The following is a 21,513-nucleotide window of genomic DNA, read 5'->3' on the forward strand; positions in this document are numbered from 1 at the left end:
TCTTTTATCTGATATTTATTATATTCGTTATCATCATAATTTTAATCATATTTTTAAGTGGGAAAATGCTGATATAGAAGCATTAATAAGCTCTAACAAATTTGATTTACCTTTCATACTGGTTAGTAACGCGAGTGCGATATATTCTCTCTTTTAAAACAGATACAAATAAAAAACAATACATAAAAATAGATTAATAGGCTACAGCAATGGACAGTAATAAGGTACAAAAATACTATTCAAAATTATTATTTAAATAATTATTTAAATAATATTAATTTTACTTAAATTTAACGAAATTCTGTATCAGATGGAAACGGAAACTCTTGATTATCAGGATGTTGTTCGTAAATTCAGAATCGAGAACAATATTTTAATCGGACATGAGTTACCGATAAACAGAAAACCCATTAACATGTCCGAGGTGTTACTCAATGTCTTAAAGAGCAAACCAAATTGTGTCGGCCAGGTATTTTAACAATTTTATATATTAATTCCATATTATCGACGTCTGCAAACTACGTTACTGCTAGTTTTTATTTTTGTATGTGCAAATTTGACGCGAATATCAGTATAAAATAAAAAGACAATTTGCAATGCAGATAATTCTACTGCAAAGACAATACGCAATTTTTGGTTTATAGATAGATGCTGTCACGGGTAAAGCGCACACCTTTGCTGACATGACCGAGCGCAGCATTAAATGCGCTCTTTGGCTAAAGAAACAAGGTGTAAAGCCGAATGATGTAGTTGGTCTTTGCACTGACAATCATCTGGACGCAATAATAATTATGTTAGGCACAATGTATATAGGCGCCATATCTAATACAGGAGACTATAAGCTCTCTCTAAGTATATATCATTAATTTAGAATATTTTTTACAAAAAGATATAAAATATAAATAAGTATATATATATATTTTAATATCAATTTCTTGCGGCATTCAATTAGTAAATTATTTATCTGCTTTTGTTCAGTTACAGCGCAATACTTTCTTTCGCAGACATCGCCAACGATAATGTTCGTGGTTTCGTCATCAGCCGCGAGTGTAACAGAAGCAGTAAAAAAGCTAAAATTAAACACAAAAATAGTAGTTCTCGAAGAGACAAACGGATATGAATCTTTAGAAGATGTTTTAAAGGGTCACGGTAGTAATGAAATCGCTGAATTTCAATGCGCCCCGGTCAGCAAACCGGACGAAATTGCTCTTCTAGTTTCCTCTTCGGGTACTACGGGTATGCCGAAGATTACTGAGATTTCGCACTTTTCTCTGTACACCTGTCTACTACCCGAAAAAATTACCGAAATGAAAGATCATGTTTGTATATGGTTACCTACGTTGCGTTGGCATTATGGCGTGCAATTAGCATTTCAAGCTATCATGGCATATTCGACAAGAATTGTTGCATCCGATTGTAACGACGATGTAGTGGCGTACTGTGAGTTTATTGAAAAATATAAAGTAAGCACAAAAAATTACTTCAAAATAAATCTGAATTTTAGCTAAAAATAACAGAAAAAACTGTGAAAATAAAAAAACGCAAATGTCGCGGAGCACAAAAAACCAATTTCAGCCGAAATCGAGCTAAAGCATTTTTGATAAATTTTAAATCTCTTCTGTTATTTTATTATTGAAAAACTATACTTTGTACGATTGGTCATTTAACTTTAAAAATATTCGTTAAATAACTGATTTTTAACGATTAATGCTTTCACGATGCTTAGATAACGTTTTTTTCATCTGATCCGTGTATACTAATCCGATTAGTTAAAACTGATTTGCTGGAGAAATATCGATTATCGACTTTGAAAATTATCGAAGTTAGTGGGGCTCCTTTTGGAAAAGAGTATCATAAAGCATTAGCTGAAAAATTACCACACTCTCTAATTTTAAATGGTTACGGTAAGTCAAAATTCAATTTAAAAATACTCGGTATATTAAAAGACATTAATTTTCATTATTCTTATGGAATCATTATTGTATGGAATCTGCATCCACCAAATTGGTGAAATTAAATTAAATTGCTTTTTAAACATATTAATTTAATACGTAAATATAATTCTTTATAATTCCAACGCAATAAATAAACGTAAAATTTGAAATAATAAAACAATATTCATCGTATTAATTAAACATTAATTCCTAAAATAGATTGAATATTTCAATAATTTGAAAAATTAATTGAGATTTTATTGAATCGTAAAACATTTATAGATATTTTTTTATTGTTATATTTAAAGATATAAAAAATGTTCTCGTGTGATGTTGTTACCAACATTTTTCTTTACACATTATACCATAATTAAAACCACATATATTTCTTATAGGACTAACAGATACTGGAGGTGACGTTAGCGTGCAGGTCAAAGGCTGCAAGCCAGGATCTATTGGCTTCGTAGCACCTAACGTTCGAATAAAGATAATAGATATAGAAACTGAAAAACTCCTCGGTGCTAACCAAACTGGAGAACTACGTGTGAAACTACCCTGCGTAATGAATGGATATTATAAAAATCCTGAAGCAACGAAACGAGCTTTCGATTCTGATAGCAAGTATCTTCAATGTTTCATTGGCAAGATGAGTCTGTAATATCAACTCTAAGCTGCCAAGATTACGATTAAAATTTAACGAATGCTTTAAATCTAAAATGTTTTAGATTGGTTACGCACCGGCGATTTGGGATATTACGATGAAGACGGAGAAGTTTACATCATCGATAGAATATCAGAGTTTATCAATTCTGCGTCTATCAACGTCTCACCCGCGGAAATAGAGTACGTTTTAGGGACTCACCCGGCGGTACTTCACGCAGTGGTGATAGGGATACCTCACGAAATTGACGAGCAACACCCTATGGCTGTCGTCACTTTGGTACCGGGTAAAACGGTAAAAATCGCGAATATTTTCGACTACATTAAATACAGACAAAGCAACAATTGTATCATTGGAAACTTATATGTTTGTTCTGATCCACAAATACTTATATGTAAAATTTACAGGTAACAGAGCAGGAACTTATCGATCTTGTTGAAAAGAACATGCCTGATCACTGTAAACTTCGCGCAGGTGTGAAAATTCTCGATCAACTGCCGCGCACGGCTACTGGAAAAATCGCGAAAAAAAAATTGCTAGAAATGTTTGTGCATTAAAATATGGTACACAGAGTAATGAAGAAACAAAATAATCGTATAAATCATGTTTCGACAAAAATGTAATTTATCAGAAAAAATTATTCTCGTACCTGTTGATATCTATCTTAACTCAAGAATAATTAAAAGAGCAATATATTTAATTATATAAATTACAAATTAAATAAGTTAAATAAAAGCAAAATAAAATTAAATGAAAAAGTTTAGTAATTTGATTATAAACGCGATATACAAATGTGTCTTGTACTACGATATATTTTCTATACCTATTCATACTGTTTTCATAATCAACACGAATTTTGATTCCTTTCGAAATTGCATTCACAACATGATTTGTATGTACATTCGTGATAATATTCTACATTTTTAACACTTGTGTATTAAAGTACATGGCCTATATACGGTAACGAAAGATAGCATATAAATCGCGTTTTCGCGAAAAATGTAATTTTTCTAAAATATTTAATGAAATATCTAATCGTAATATACACATAGAAAGAATACACACATTGACTAGAAAAATTGAAAGCACAAAATATCTAAATTAACGCCTTGCAAAACCAGATAAATTTTTAGAAGCTATTATTCAAAATTCGTTATATGTATATAAATACAAAATTATTTATAATAGTACTGTATGTATATAATTACAAAATTATTTAAAACAGTAATGAAACGTAGACTAATAATGTCAAAGCAATCATTATTAAGTTAAAGACACACGACTTACACTAAATTTTACTAAAATAATACAAAGTGCAAATTAAAATAGAATTTTTATTTGCAAAAATAATTGTGCCACTTTTTGTGTCAAAATATTTTTGTCTCTTATCGACAATAATCTCTTTTCTCACAAAAATCCAGCAATATTATTTCTTATCACATCATTACATCAGCGATGTCTTTTCCTCCTTCCAAATTAAATGCCATCCTCCTTCATTTATTTGTACATGTGTACAAGTGTACAAAGTATAATTTGCGTATTAAACATTATATATCTATTTTTTATCTTCTAAAGCAAATAATTTGTATAGTTTGATTTTTCGTTATAAACGGCTGTTTTACTTATTCATACCAGTCGTGGTTAATTCACACCCAAGTTTGATAGAAGCAAATCATTATAAAAATGTGCATACGAGAAACAGCAACAAATTGCAACAAAGTAAAAACATCTAAAAATAAATATCATAAAAGTGTATTCTATCTTTGCATCTCTATCAATATTTTATATTTTAAATCTTAAAATAACTAAAAATTTAAATTGTACAATAATATCGCTTTAAATTGTTTTTGCATTGTTCTTATTCGATTAATTCTATATCTATATTCGGATATCTATTACCTTTAATATTCATAATTTCTTATTTCAATATCCGCATTTTTTTATACATTTTCCATAAAATCTTTATATTATGCCGGTTTGTACTATTTAGTTAGTATGGGCTATTATTAAATTGTAAAACTGTTCAAAATGTTATTAAATTTAAGTATATGATGTACAATTGACCTAACAATTTTGTATCAGATACAAAAGCTCAAATTTGGGGGCACAATCAAAGACAATATCTTATTTGGACCAGAATTTCCAATTTATAAAAGTAAAGTAGTCAATGTTGCTGAAATGATACTTAATACTTTAAAAAGCAAGCCATACTTTATTGGTCAGGTATTTCGACAAACAATGTTTCTCTCTATTTCTCTCTGTTTGAGTGAAAAAGATATTCAAACTTAATATGTTTATAAAAAAAATTTCTCTGAAGACCTAATCGAAAATTTTCTAATCTACAGATAGATGCCATTATGGGTAAACAGAATACTTATGGTGAAATATGCAAGCGCAGCATTAAGTGCGCTCTTTGGCTCAAGAGGCAAGGCGTAAAGCCGAGCGATATAATCGGTCTTTGCATCAACAATAATCTGAACGCAATCTCAATTTTGTTATGTACTTAGGCGCCATACCGAATACGTGGGACAATCAGCTTACATCAAGTATGTATTTTGTATTTATTAGACATTATTATTAGACATTACTCTATTAAAATAATCACGTTATATAAAAATATATGCATAGCAATGTCCAAACGTAAGAAATACAAATTATAACTAAAACTTATATAAAATCTTGTAAAATTGGATAAATAGAAATTTCAGAAAATATAGTAAATTTAGTTAAACAGTTATATTGACATTGCGTTTAATCATATAAATAGAAAATCTATATGATATCAACTTCTATATTATTCGGCCTTGATTATTCATTTTTATATTTATTCAGTGACAGCAAATATCTTCTGACAGTATACAGCAAAATATCTTCTCTCGCTGACATCGCCAACGATAACCTTTACGATTTCATTATCGGCTGCGAATATAACAGAAGCAGCAAAGGAGCTAAAAATAAATGTAAAAATTGTGGTCATCGACGAACTAAATGAATACGAATCGTTCGAAGATATTTTGAAGGATTACGATAGTCATAAAATCGCCGAATTCAGATGTGCGCCACTCAACATTTTGGAATGACAACAATGATGATTCTATAATTAATGTTATGCTTTCATGATAATTCCCTAGATAACTTTGCTTGCTGTTGACCCGTTCCAACTAATACGATTTATTAAGACTGATTTACTGGAAAAGTATCGATTACAAACACTAAAGCTTATTATTGTTTACGGTTCTATGTTTGAAAAGCATTATCAAGAAGAACTGGCTAAGAAGTTATCACATATTACCATAATTAATCTTTACGGTAAATCACAATTAAAAAACAAAAAAAAATGCTAACAATAAGTGTAGTATTACTTATTTTCTCAAAATCTATTTATGTAAATCTAAATTAATAATATTAAAGTTTATATCTGATTAATTTTCAAAATATTATTATTATCATTATTATCATTATATTAACTTCTAATTCTTTCTTAAATCAATTCTAATATTAGTTATAATATTAATCTAATTTAACATTTTAAAACTATTTAAATTACAATTAAATATGCTAAATATTGCTGCTTTAAAATAATGCTTTGTATTCACATAATTAGCGAAATTTATTAAGATCTTTTAAAATAAAATAATAGTAACTATGAAAATATGTATCCAAAGATTTGTCCAAAGATGATTTGAATTATTAATTATACAATATTTTCTTGTTAACATTGCGTTATATCACATCAAAATTACTATTATTATGCATCATCTTAGGATCTATTGATGCAGGAGGAACCATTACAGTACAGAACAAGTATAGCAAGCCAGGATCTATTGGTTTCCCGAGCCTTAACATCTGCATCAAGATAGTGGATGAAACCAGAAAAGCTTTAGAAACTAATAAAGTTGTCGAAATATGCGTTAAAGGGCCCTATGTAATGAACGAGTATCAAAAATCCTGAAGCGACCAAACGAGCTTTCGATTCTGATGGTATGTATTTTGATTGCAGTCAACTATATTAACATATATCGTTAGATATCTTTTAGAAGAAAGGAATATACAACGAATTGTGCAGTAGGCAAACTTTGCCATAGACAGATAATTTAAACGAACAAATAATTTAAAGAATTTTTAAATATTTTAGTTATGCACCGGCGACATGGGATACTATGACAAAGATGGGGAATTTTTTCTTATCGACAAAATATCCGAGTTTATCATTTTCAGGTGAACCAATGTTTCACCAGCGGAAATCGAGACTGTTTTACTGACTCATCCTGCTATATTTCAAGTGGCAATAATAGGAATACCTCATGAAATTGATGGGCAACATCCAATCGTCTCTCTGATGCCAGGCAAAACGATAAATATCGTGAACATTTTTTGAGTACACTAGACACAAAAACAACTACGATCATTTAAAATTCATATCATGTGTTGTCAAATATGAGATATGAAAAGCATTCGCTTCTCAAATATTTGACTTACAGGTAACAGAACAGGGGCTTATCAGTTTAGTGGAGAAGAACTTGCCTAATCATTGTAAACTACGCGCTGGCGTCAAATTTCTTGATAAATTGCCGCGCACGCCTACTGGCAAAATCGCGAAGAAACAGCTACGAAATATGTTTGTGAATTGAGTATGACGAACTATGTACAGTAGTGAAGTATCGCATTGCATAAATTGTAACTTTATTAAAATTATAAATTTTTAAAAAGTTTAAAATAATAGCTGATAGTATTTTGAAAAAATATGTAAAAATTTCTGTAAACAATGTGTAAAACTTTAAATTCTACAGAATCAACTAACATCTTATTAAAAGGCTTTAGAAGATATGGAACTCTTATCCTGTAATGTTATCAAATTCATTCAATTAATGTTACATTTAGTACATTTAAATCCAAAATACCTATGAAAAGATGATAATTTCTTAGCTAGTTCTCAGTGATGTTGAAAGTTCATGAATAAAAAATTTCCCGAACTTAGCGGCAATTTTTGAGTAATATTATGAAATTGCATTATCAAGTATAATATACAGAAAAAAATGTTTTCCATTGTATTGTTTTGAATAATTTGTAAGTTAGAAACGTATATAATGTATAGCTTTTTCATTTTTCTATTTTAACGACTTTCTGTATTTTGTTTTCAGGAGAACGAATTTATTTTATTCTTCCTTTATTAACTCTTCTTAATTATTTATTTATTCTTCCTTAAATTCTTATTTTCTATTATAAGAAACGATTACACTATAAAAGCATCTAAATATATTTATACCAAAAACAAAAATAAATGGCCATAAATCGATAATCCCTGCATCGGCATAATTCCTGCAACATCTAGCGTTGAATAATAAAAAAAGCATTCTAAAAGTTTTTTCTTATCATAGATTATCCCCTCTTTTTGTAAGAACACTGATATTGCATATGATATTCTATTTTTTCGAGATAACTCCCCACTCTTCACAAAACAATTTCGTCTTATTTTCTTTCCTCTTTATCTAAAAAAGCCTACAAGTTAGAAATACATACAATACTGCACAACCAATACTGTGTGTTATTGCCGTTATCTTTCTCAGTGGGAAAGATAATAACGTAATAAAAATAAAAACTAGCTGATTTGACTTTTCGTCTGAGATCTGAGTTGCAGTTTCATTTAAGCATTCGTATCGTTTAGCTGGATCGTTTGGCTGCTACAAAATAGACAAAGTTGTTATAAAAATGTACGAGCAAGAAACAGCAACTGATAATACCAAGGTACAAAAACACTTAATATATATCATAAAACTACATTTTATTCTTGCATCTATTAGAACCCTAGATTTTTTAAATCTAGTTAATTATTCACTTAAACAGTTAATTATCTTTATTAGCATATAAAATATATAATTTATATTTCTAATAATTGTATTTATCTAACACACACACAATTTCTATTTTTCTTTTGTAAAAATTATTAGAGTATATTAAGTTTTCCAAACAATTATTACATATATAAATTGTTAAACTATATTTATTTCATAAAATTTTGTATCAGGTACAAAGTTCCAAATTCAAGGGAACTATCAAAGACAATATTTTAATAGGGCCAGAATGTCCTATATATAGAGGAAATGTCACTATCAGTGAAACGATACTCAATACTTTTAAAAGCAAACCAGATTTCGTCGGTCAGGTATTTCAACATCAACATTATGTATATCTTTGTTAATTCCACGTCCTTCAAGTATAAAATTTAAATCTTCTAATTCATATTTTATTACATAAAAAATTACATAAAAAATTACGCATGATTGCAACTGACTGAAACATGACTGAAATTTGTTGCAAGAGAAGACAGTCTAATTTTCTATTTTTCTTAGATTGATGCCATTACGGGTAAACATAACACTTTCGGCGAAATGAGTGAACGCAGCATTAAATGCGCTCTTTGGTTAAAGAAACAGGGTGTAAAGCCGGGTGATGTAATTGGCTTTTGCACCGACAATAATCTCGACTCGATCTTAGCTTTATTAGGTACAATGTACTTAGGTGCCATATATAATACGTGGGACCACAAACTTTCTCCAAGTAAGCAATTTTGCTTTTTATTACTATTCTGTAATTCTACTAATTGGCCATAATATACAAAAATATATGTATTACTTCATGCTTTTTTTCATAAATGTACAATATTACTAAAAATTATATAGTTTTATAAAGTTAAAAAAATATAAAGTTTAGGAAATATTAGCAGTAAATTTAAAACATTCATGACAAATATTAGAAATTAATATTTTAATATCTTTGATTATTTCAGAAATTAAAAAAATCTATTTCAAACATTTTCCATTACTCGATCAGTTAATTATCTACTATTTATTGATTATTTATTTGATCATTTTTATTTTGCATTTGTTCAGTGACAGCAAAATATTTCCTCTCCCTGACATCGCCAACAATAATTTTCTCAATTCCGTTATCGGCCGCAAGTTTAACGGAAGCCGCAAAGGAACTAAAAATAAATGTGAAAATAGTGGTTTTCGACAAGCTAGATGGATACGAATCGTTCGAAGACATCTTGAAAAATCACGATAGTCGCGAGATCACTGAATTCAAATGTGCACCACTCAACAACCTAGACGAGATTGCTTTGATCGTTCTTTCTTCAGGTACTACAGGTATGCCAAAGGCTACTGAGATCTCACATTCTTCTATCATCCAAAATTGCATGCCTCCCGAGAAAATCAAAGACGTAGAAGGCCACATTTTTCTGCTTACATCAACAATACGTTGGCAGCATGGTGTGACGCAAATATTAAGAGCTATCTTGGCGTACTCCACCAGAATTGTTTTACCAGATATTGCGGCAGACGGGGCAGAGGGTGCAAATGACGATGTATTTTGCGATATCGTCCAAAAATATGGAGTAAGTAGAATAATTCTTAGTCGACCAGTTATTTTTGAAGTTATTTTTAAAATGACATGTGAGATAATTAATTGAGTGAGGTAATTTCAATAACTAATGTCATTCGTGATCTCCAGATAACTTTACTTGCTGTTGATCCGTTCTTGTTAATTCGATTCATTAAGACTGATTTATTGGAAAGGTATCAATTACCAACCGTAAAGAAGATATTTATTTCTGGTTCAATATTTCGAAAACAGCATCAAGAAGAAGTGGCTAAGAAATTACCACATGTTCTCATACTTAATGTTTACGGTAAATAACAAGTTTAAAGTTTCAGTTTAAAATAAAACAGAATATTAATTTCTATTTTCTCCTCGAACCTGTGTAAATCTTTTAAGAATTGATAGCGTTAAAATTTATATGCAATTAATTTTTAACATTATTATATTATTATTATATTAATTATATTCTCTAATTCAATTTTGCTAAATTACACAGTTTTCACATTAATGATACAAATAATTTAACCACTTTTTTCACTTACGTCGCATCACATCATATCATAATTGTTACTATTAATAAATATATACATTGGATCTATCAATTCTTAGGATCTACCGATGCAGGAGGTGTACTGACTCAGCAAAACAAATATAGCAAACCGGGATCTATTGGTTTTGTGATTTCTAACGTCCGTATGAAAGTGGCAAATGTGGAAACTGGGAAAGCTTTAGAAGCTAATAAAGTTGGGGAATTACGCGTTAAAGTGCCATTTGTAATGAACGGATATCATAAAGATCCTGAAGCAACCAAACGAACTTTCGATTCTGATGGTATGTATTTTGATTGCAGTTAGCAATACTAACATATATCGCTAGATATATTTTAGAAGAAAGGAATATACAACGAATTGTGGAATAGGCAGACTTTGCCGTAAACAGATAGTTTAAACGAACAAATAATTTATAGTTTTTAAATATTTTAGGTTGGTTATGCACCGGCGACATGGGATACTATGACGAAGACGGGGAACTTTTTGTCATCGACAGGATATCCGAGTTTATTATTTTTAGGTCAATCAATGTTTCACCCGCAGAAATTGAGACTGTATTATACACTCATCCCGCAGTATTTCAAGCAGTGGTGATAGGAAAACCTCATGAAATCGATGGACAACATCCAATGGCTGCCGTCTCTCTAATGCCAGGCAAAACGGTAAACACCTTAAACATTTCTGAGTATACCAGATATCACAACAGCTATGATTATTTAAAATTCATGTTTGTTGTCGCAAATATTGTATTCGTTTGATATTTGACTTGTAGGTATCGGAGCAGGAACTTATCAGTTTTGTGGAAAAAAACCTGCCTGATCATTGTAAACTTCGCGCTGGTGTTAAATTTCTTAATAAATTGCCGCGCACGACTACTGGCAAAATCTCGAAGAAGCAGCTACGAGATATGTTTGTGAATTAACTATGACAAACTATAAACTATATAATATATAATATATATTATAGCTTAGCAAAAATTATAAATTTTTATAAAAAGTTTAAAGTAATAATGCAATTAAACACGTAGTTCAATCAAGCTCGTCAATCATAACTATCAGTAATATCGATAATTTAACAAACATTATTTTCACAACTGTGCACTTAGAATTTCCCTCACGAAATGTTTTCATCTAAAATTTTCCTCGCGTGTACTTAGCGCATTACTGGCCCCGATTCTTTTTAACTGACTAGCACGATGCCGTGACGTGCCTTTCAGGCAAACAATACCGAGGCATCAAGAACGTCTACGCGCTTCATCCGCCGAATACAATATTCCAACAAGCCGTTTCGTGGCCATGCCGGTTAGTGAAACAAGATTGTTACGCCCGCCTGCTGTTGCTGTCAGCAACATTTTCCGTTCAAATACGGAATTTCCGCTGCTTCCTTAGCGTGTAAAACAAGTCCTAAAATTTGGACGCAGATGATAGAGATTACGTTCGCTCGTCGCATCAGATATTCTTTAACCATAAAAGAACAATAAGAACTATTGTACAGAACTTTGAGAGAATAAATATATTAGTAAATCTTATAATTATAAATATTAGATAAAATAATATAAACTACTTAAAAATTTTTCTACATAAAAATTTGTAAAATTGAAATATTTTACTTTTTAATCGTAAATGAATAACATTATTCTACTATAATTATGAATAATTAAATTTATATGGATCAAAATTTATAATAAATTATTTGAGCATTATTTAAATTCAGTAGAATAAAACCATCTGAGAAATTAAATTTCTCGAAATTATACACAAAGTAATTTGAGAATTGATAATAATATGTGTAAATAATCTATATAATATTATTAGTACGCGATATGATTAAGCATAAAATGTTAAACAGAAAAATATTAACTTGAATATTTTCGAAATTGTTATCTGTGATAAAATAGGTATGCGTTGTATGATAACAGTATCAGCATTATTTGCTCCGCAAAAACAATTTGTGATATCATGTCAATATAGAGCGTAGTGATGCGTTTGTGATAACTATTATTTAATCAGAAAAAATTAAGCAAACTAATAATTTGTTTAATTAATATTTAAATCGTGAATAACACTTCCTCACAAAATTTAAGGAAATATCATTTTACGATCTTTTAATTTATCTCGTTAAGGACGCAATAAATCAATACTCAGAATTACAATACGTATTTTATCTCTGATAACAATCGTTCTATGCTTCGTAAAGTCATACAATACAATAATAATACAATGATTTCGTTTAAAGAGATCTCTCTCGTTTAGTCTGTTCAATAGATCTTCGATTGTACTAACAAAATTATGTTATCTTTCTATAATGCCTTCATTATCGCAACATTGTTGTCGATTGGATTATCAACCAAAAATTAAAGCCAATGTAAATCGATTAAGTTGTAAGGAGAACCTCTTTTTAGTAGTACGTAGGAAATCATTCCAAGATTATTATCAATTATTGATAGCGTATCGGATTTGATCTTTGACATTTCCGTACCGATGAAAACGTTTGCGTCCGGAGAGACATTTGTCTTGAACGAATATAAAAGCGCCTCGAAACAACAATATTTTCCCGGTTAGACGCACCGCAGCTACGCTGCGCACGTTTTTGCATTTCTCCAAAGGAAAGAGTTACTTCCCGCTAATGCTTCTCCTCGGCATGCATATTTATTATTCGAGAACCGAGAGGTGGAGAAATTTGCCGTCTCTCAGATTTCAGTTTCTCCTTCTCTGTGCCGCGGTGTGCGGTTCTCTCTTCTCTCATCTAACTTCCGGCAGTACCGGAGGTTCGCAGTAAACTTTCGGGCAGTAACGCTTCTTTGTGAAAAGTGCTCGTTGAGTCGCGACGAGACCTGATGGATCGGAATACGGTGCAAGCGCGATTAATTTCTAATTTGCGTAAACTTTCCTTTTCTCTCTTTTTCTTACGAACACATGCAGATGCAAAAGTTAATATCTTTCATATCTTAAAAAAAGAAAAGCGAAAAAGAGTTCATTTCCGAATTATTACTAATTTAATATAGTTTTTATTTGACACTCACGCACACTACGGATATCAGGTTAGTTCTTGCTGGTCTTAAATTATTTCTTTTTCGATTTAGATTCTTTTACGCCGTTTTTGTAGCGAGCGCGCGCGTTGTAAGAACTTGGAGCTGAAGGCGCGAAGATTTTACGGAACATAACGGAGACGTAATGGAAACAGCTGGCAGAAGCTTACAGCGATTTCCATAAAATCGGACCATTAAGATTCCCGTACAGTTGGAAGCTCGCGGCAGTCGTTTGCGTCTTCATCGCGAGGAATGTCTCACCGGGGCGCGAAAAATCAATATCACAGGAAATAGAAAATGTAAGATAACAATACGCTCGATGTCTCGATTTAATTTTGCACGTGTCAATATTTCTTTATATTTTCTACCCAGGACATTTATTGCTATCTAATTGTAAGTTTGATCAAAATTCCAGTGCCATCGACAAAAATTGAATTGCAGAAGAGCCGTGTACATCGTCATGCTTTCTTTGCTTTACCGGAAAGAAATATTTATTCAATGTCCAACGACCGCAGTCCATATCGGGACGCGTGGTTTTTTTAAGCGCTTCGATGTAAATTTTCGCGCGCATGTGCGACCATGTATACATATATTAAATAGAACGAGAGAAATAGAGAGAATTAAAAAAAGAAAAACAAGACAAAAACAGAGAAAGGCAGGAATTGAAAGAAAGAAGGAGACGCAGCAATTGCGTGCGCGAAATGTTTTTCAATAAATCTGCGCACACAAGCGTATGTGCATTTCTCATATCTTCGACTCGCTCTCCTAAGGCTCGTTTTCACTCTTTTACTGATACGCAAACGAATCAACCGAAACGGGCTTCGGTTCCATTCTGTTTTTCTCCCAAACGAATACTCAACACATTCTACACCGGCCAAGCATAGTATGGATGCTATAAAAAATATACCCAACAAAATATTTTGCGAATACATAAATCTTGAAATTCTTCCGCAGAATTATTTCTTGGAATATACATCTAATGTGGTTAAAAATATGTGATCGGAATTAATTTTCCATTGTTCAACTATTATTCTAATAATCTAACAATCTAATTATATTATCATGTCATATAAAAACCTCATAAAATAAATGTAAAATATTTACATTTTCTTTGAATTCCTTTTTCGTTAATAAATGCATTTGCGGATAATTCGAATATACGTCGCGTTATTGGCCTACTGATTGCAATGACAAGAAATAAATTCAATAAACGCTTTGCGTCATGCATGATTCCGTAAAAATGTGTAATACTCTAGATATGCTTTATGAAAAATCTCGTTCTTCGATGTTTAATTTCCGGCTTTCGCGAACTGTCAGCAACACATTCAAACTCCTTTTAACGTCGAAAGCAACTTGCTTTCAATGCGAATCCAAAGCAAGATATTGGTCTTTTCTTATTAAAAAAGAAAAAATACAAGTAGATGCATTAATTAAAAGCAACCTTTGCATTTCTGGCAGCCTTACAAATGTTCTCAATGTAATACTCTTTTCCAAAAAGATAAAATATTAAAAATGCAAAGTTTAAATCATAGATATTTCTGAGGATATTTTAAAAAGAATATATGTATCCTTCGTGGCACGTTAAACTTGGTCCAACTTTAAAGTTTGTTTAAATAAAAACATAATGTAAAACTAAACTTTTAAAAAGTCTAATATTAAGAAAATTGCAAGCAAAATGCTACAACAAAACTTTTAATTTTCAATACAGAAGAAACAACTCTAAATTCGACAGACATTCTACGATTAAAAAACAAAGAATTTTCTTTACATCCTACGTAAATATTATTTCCCATTCGTTTACGTTTCGCAAACCGTCTACAAAGATTGTAAATTTTGCTATTGTGCTCACAATCGATGTATAACGATAAAAAATTTGGAGAAAAAATGTGAAATGTACATTGCCACACGCACGCACAGTGAATGTCATGAAACACTTTCATTCTCGAAATTCTCATGGAAAATCCACAAATGTATATGCGATAAATCAAAGCCGAAATCTCATTGCTGGCCGCCCATTCGCACGCGCCAAAATGGCAATTCCATCGAACTTGGGCGCGCGGGAACACTTCGCGGCTCTAAATTGGATTATTTGCTCACCGAGATTCGCGAGCCGTAAACCCCCCAGCAGTATCCATTCTTCCACAGTTCACCGGGCAGGAAAAGGTAAGGCGACACCATAAAAAGTTCGCGGACGTACCTTGCCATAGAAATTTTAGCCTATAAACGCTTTAGTATTTTTTATGCTCGTGGCTGCTGTAACATTTATCTAAGAACATTTCGTTCCTGCTTTTTTCAAACATATTTCGACTTTTATATTCGCGCTTCATCTGCAGTAGTAAACACAGATAAAATTCCGCACTTTTTCTTTTCAAATGCAAATGCTCGTTATCTCTGCTAATTTCATTACTTAAAAAAATAATCTTATTAAATGCTGCTATTAATTATTCATTATATTTTATTACACAGAATAAAATAGAATCTAATAGAGCCGAAATAGAGCTGCCTAATTACTCATTGTAATGAAAATTTTCGACAGTATCGTCCAATTAATTCTCGACTGATAAATTATCTATCGAACGTCATTTAGCTGTAAACCAGATTATATACGTCATAACAAAAGTCATAACTGCAAAGTTACTCGATTTCAAAGTATACGGCGCCAACAAACTAAGCGTGGGCTGTTAAATATTCATACGGGCCCCGTCTACGGCGCTATTATAATATAGTCTTAGCTAATTCAGCTCGTTATCACCGGGAACCAGTTCGAAGTAATTCCGGCTCAGCGAGCCAAGATGACTTCGCCCCAGCTATTACAACTCCGAAGGGTGAGACGAAAGACGCTTATATCACGTTCATATCGGCAAAAATTGGAAAAAGGCAAAAGCGCGAGGGCGAGCATAAAATCGGAATATACCCTGTTGTCTTTAATTAATCCACCTCGCTCGCCGTGACTCGTGCATGTGAAATTAATAAGCTCGACGTTGGCTGAAGTTGCGGAAGTAGCTTCGCCCCGATGATATTACGGACTTAAATCTTCGATGAGGCTCTCGTAATAACGTGGAAGTATATTTTAGCGACACTAGTCGTGGAATTGCGAAGTAAAATTTCTACGCGCGATGCACGCGGGTTTAATTCTACATTTATTAATCTCTGTGAAGTTAGCATCCCATTTTAACAATATAAATAATAGAGTTTTAGCTCCTTTTCACAAAGAATTTTAAAGTTCCTGAAACATTTCAAAGAGTCCTGGCAATTAAATGTAAAAAATAGAAACCTCAAGAAATAAAGAAAATATTTCAGTACTACGTTCTCTTTGTGTGAAAATTGTTGAATACTCTTTTTATTCAAATTTTACTTTAGTACGCATAATACATTTTATTTTCATTCTTACTTGTCTTTTTTGTTGTTATATCAGAATTATATTGTAATCAATATAATTTTTTGCTAAATTCTTTCATTTATATTTCGTTGTTAATAATTATTTTGTTACACATACCAATGTATTAAAAAATTATTTACACACTGTATAATAAACATTACAAATTTCGTTAAAATAAAATTTCATTACATTACATTAAATTATAAAATATTATGTACATTATTTTTTTAGCTCACCAAAAAAAATATCTCTTTTGTCACATTACTCGAAGGATAAATGTAGGCACATAGATCAAAATCAAATTTGTTATTTTATGTATTCAGGCATTATTGATTCTGCGTGTTTCGTTATTGATTAAAATATATTATGCGTTTTAACAGGAAAGAATCATTGATTGAGATTGTATATGTAATACTTTGATGGTAGAAACTAAATTCACGATCAAAGTACCACTCGTGATTCATACAAGTTTTACAAAAGTCGCAAGAAGCTCAACGACTTGTGATCTATATTGCAGTTGGTTTACTAAAACCGAGTGAGTGCATCATTGATAAGTTACGAATAAAGTCGCGGCTTAAATATAGTTTTACTAGACGACTGAGGCTCGCAAGTAGAGTGTTCAGAAAAATTCCCATCTCAGAAGGGATTCTGTTACGCTATTGTGCATAATACGAACATTTAATTAGGTTCAAAGCGCCGGAACTGATACAAAGAACCTATCTGCGATCCGTGCGAACTTTGCAAAGGACCGAACAACCTAGCTCTCTGCATCGCTGATGCATTTGGGCTAATGAAACCCGTTGAATGCAACCCTGACGGATTATGAATGTTAACTCGTATCCCTTTGCCGAGTTAAGTCTCGACTATGGTTAGGGTCAAACTACTCTTGCATTCGTGTTACTTTAGGACGTGCTTATATAGATGCGTTTACACAGACCAACTTGATATAACCTAGAGATATTCTCTGTTCGAGGTTTGAGCAAGAAACATTTTAGAAACTCAATTTCTCGCAAATCGTAAATAAATTCGCAATAGTAAATACGTTAGAGATATCCATTCGCATTTCCGTGAAAATAAGATCAAATCAACTGGAGAGTGAAATTTCATCATTTGGTAATTTAAATCTGCAGAGTCAAACGTTGAAGAAGTAATAAACTTAACAAAATCTGCAGAATGTGAGTTTACATTCCCGTATTAGCCAATTATTTAATGTTATCAAATAGTTGAATAAATTGCCTGTTTTTCATTTCTCGAAACAATCCAAGCCGATTTGATATTACAGAACCCGGAAGGAAATGAGATGTCACGAGTGGCATGATTCACGCTATAACTGAGCTTGATCGATGACTACATTATAGCCCGGTCCTTTGTATACGAAGCACTTGCATGTCACAGATTGCCTAATCTCTCACTGCGAATTCGCGCCTCTTGTGACTAATGCCGGCAGGCAATTCTGTTTCGCGGAATCGCTACTAATTACGATTTTACGGGGCCGGATATATCATCATGCTGTGCAGGTGGATTTCGTTAAACGAGCCGGACAAACGGAATATTAATCGGAAATACGTGCTTCCGTCGGCATCACAAGGTGTGCCACCTATCTATTGCATTTAACGACATTCGTTCCGGGGTTTCTAATAAATAGTCGACTCGTTTCCACGATTGGTGAATATATCATTAAGTTTGCATGATTTTATAGAAATACGCGGATGCACAAACATATGCGATAAAAATAATTCAGAGCGAGCTGAATTTGTTAGCTTGTTTTATTCGTAATAAAAAGTCGATGTTGCAATGTTCGATGTTATTCAATACTTTTAATATCATCTAAAAAATTATAATTTATTTTTAATAATTATTTTCTTAAAAAAATTGTTAATGACAGTTGAGTGACGCTTTTATAATATCAAAAATGTAAAGAAAATTTATTGGCATAATGTAAATATTTCTACAAGCAACTTTTCGCTGAAATATCAGCTGTCAAGATACTGCAGCACGGAAAATCTAATAATTGAAAAGACTATAAATAACATTTAATTCCGACCACGCTGCAGCGTACTTCGGAAGGACATACATAACAGCAATATACCTCTTTTAGTATTTTCTTCCTCAATCCCTAATGTAACAAGGTAATGGACGCTCCCGTGAGACACGAGCGTCCCCGTCGAGAAACGAAATTTATGATTGGATCGCATTCCCAAAGTAGCACGGGGAACGTGGCGCGTGTTTATCTGCCGCGGATGCTGGTAAGTCTAATGGGGTGTAAAAGGGCCGAAGGTATATGGCGAATGGACGGACGAATAGGTCAACGAGCCGTATACCGAAGGAGAAACAGGGCGAGAAAATGCACCGGACCGAGCGAGGAAAAAAAGTGCTCGTGCACCAATCAAATAAATCACTCGCGCCGTTGCTGCCTGCCGCCTCTTCGCGCGGTTTTTTCTCCCTACGCATTTTCCGCCGCGCGTGTCTCTTTCCGTCCGCGCGATGTAAATTGCGACGTGAGCTTTGGCGTTTCCCCGAGTATATACCTGCTGCATCGAGCCGAACCGATTTTTTCTGCTATTGTGTTTCCATTCTCGCGATAATTGCTTCGCTACGTAATCAGAGCCGGTAAAGGAGCAAACGAATGCTCTTGAATGCACTTAGGAAAATGTAATCAACGAACTCATATGTAAATAGCAAAGAGAGATTATAGAAATTCGGAATACTAGTAGTAAAAACTAATGTAGACAAAGTTGAGAGTCTGCGAATTTTAATCTTGCACTGAGATGTCTGAAACCGCAGGATTGCTGAGCAGTAATTTCTTATTTCGTTTCTTTGAAAAGGATACATTGATGTTACGTCAAAGGCAGTCATCCTCGTGAAATTAATTACAGACCGTTCGTTGTACAGAACATGGAAATAAAGTTACACGATGTTGCAAACGGATTGTTTTGCGCGGCGAGAACTCACCTAAAAACCTCCCTTCCGGACAGTTAAGCAATGCACTAATCCTTACGCGAGGCATATCGATATTCGATTTCTAATTGATGACCTTACAATAATAATTTCAAACAAAATTCTGCATAAAAAAGATTAAATTTGTTTTATAGATTCGAAATTTACAGCGCATTTTGTTAACTCGTACTCGCAAGTTCGGCTAAGCAGACAATTAAAATTCGAATTCCATTTGAGAAAGAAGAAAACCCCAGCAATTATCGTTGCAATTCAAATCGTTGTTACAAGGACCAATTTCCATAAATTCCACGCGAAGCTTTTGTACTGCTTTAACCGGTTCTACATGGCCACATAATCCGGTTGAAAACTCTGTTAAATGCCATGAGATACTATCTCGGAGGAAAAAATATCATAACAAAATAGAAAAATGTTCGAGAGTTTACCGCGTGATAATTTTTATCTTTTGTAAACTCGAATTTAAAGCAGATTTTCGCGTCATTAATTAGCTCCGTAAGTAATTATCAGTCCGAATTGATATAAATTACTACTAGAGTTGGACGGTTTTACTGTGTTTTTCGAGGGAACATTGAAAGTTAAAGCGCGTAGCAAAGCAGCGAAAACAAGCGACAGCCATCAGTATAAGTTCGGACAACCCAATTATATGAGAATTTCGTTACGAAAATCGGTTTTCTCGTAAGTCAGCGTCGTGGGTGAAGTCTCCAGCGCTTTTGGTTGATTTTACACGGCGGGGACATTACTCCGTTAGCTAAAATCCCGCTAAAACGTCGTTAAGCGGAGTGGAAACTGCGCGGAAGCGACGCTTTCATCAAAATCAGAGACACGCACGACATTTAAGAACAAGAAACGCGACCTCGTGCTTTTCGAACTTTCGTGCTCTCCCGGTTGCGAATAAACAGAACCGTCGTTCGCGAGAAAAAAGCTCGCGTCATAAGCAATCGCGATCACAGTTGTTCTAATGTCACTGGCTTTTAAGTCAGCTTGAAAGCACTTTTATAGTGATATAAATAAACAACAAATTTCACACGACATTTTTAGTACTGAGATTTTTAATCCTCAGATTTGTGGAAACCGCAAAATACAATTTTCTATTAAATATAAAATATTTAGCTGATAATATAATATTTAGTTGAAAACTAAAATGATATTTTCGAAACACTCTATGTAACAATGTGAAGTCGATACACGAACGCGTTGTCCTCTCGGGATGTTCGAACCAATTTACCGAGATTTCTCGGGTGCTTTTCGTAATCAAGCGTACGTAGAGAGCGAGGAAGGAAAATACGTTGGAAAAAGAGGACAAGAGTCGGCGGAGATCTTTGATAAGACCGATAAAAGTGTCAGGCAGTAACGGCAGCGACGTGCAAGGCTTCGTTGAGCCCCTAAAAGACGAAGGGCCAGTGATGGCGATGGCACAAGACGAGAGTAGGTGAAGCGGAGAGAAACGCAATTCGCGACAGAAAATAAATTTTACGAGACGTACACTGTGACTTTGTAAAAATAATGGCGACGGTGCATCGAACGTTTAAGCGCCTAACAATAGTATTAAATTTGGGTATATTTCGCGTCGCAATCTTAACTAAGAATGAGAAATAATTGGAGTTCTAAAAAAAAATTATTGCAAT

The 21,513-nt window shown here is 32.8% G+C and overlaps 2 protein-coding genes across 2 annotated transcripts in view; one reads left to right on the forward strand and one right to left on the reverse strand.

The window, feature by feature from the left end:
* Positions 1-21,513, reverse strand: part of LOC105672005 (deoxynucleoside kinase-like) — a 159,057-nt gene that overhangs the window by 134,440 nt on the left and 3,104 nt on the right. The window lies entirely within an intron of this gene.
* On the forward strand, positions 195-11,562 carry LOC105672000 (uncharacterized). Its single transcript, XM_012366650.2, has 18 exons — positions 195-224; positions 311-469; positions 645-852; positions 979-1,463; positions 1,727-1,904; positions 2,330-2,590; positions 2,660-2,889; positions 3,003-3,069; positions 6,360-6,520; positions 7,077-7,128; positions 8,261-8,340; positions 8,621-8,758; positions 8,946-9,153; positions 9,486-9,991; positions 10,108-10,285; positions 10,585-10,806; positions 10,959-11,188; positions 11,299-11,562. Exons 1-18 carry the CDS (start codon positions 210-212, stop codon positions 11,446-11,448), a joined length of 3,528 nt encoding a protein of 1,175 aa, XP_012222073.2. The 5' UTR covers positions 195-209; the 3' UTR covers positions 11,449-11,562.

Source organism: Linepithema humile, chromosome 1 (genome assembly GCF_040581485.1).
Source record: "Linepithema humile isolate Giens D197 chromosome 1, Lhum_UNIL_v1.0, whole genome shotgun sequence".
In the NCBI taxonomy this organism is placed as follows: Eukaryota; Metazoa; Arthropoda; class Insecta; order Hymenoptera; family Formicidae; genus Linepithema; species Linepithema humile.

Bases quoted from the DNA above. Each gene is read 5' to 3' on its own strand.
- LOC105672000 (XM_012366650.2), top strand. The intron at 470-644 runs GTATTTTAACAA...TTTGGTTTATAG, and splicing joins AACCAAATTGTGTCGGCCAG to ATAGATGCTGTCACGGGTAA. The intron at 1,905-2,329 runs GTAAGTCAAAAT...TATTTCTTATAG, and splicing joins TCTAATTTTAAATGGTTACG to GACTAACAGATACTGGAGGT.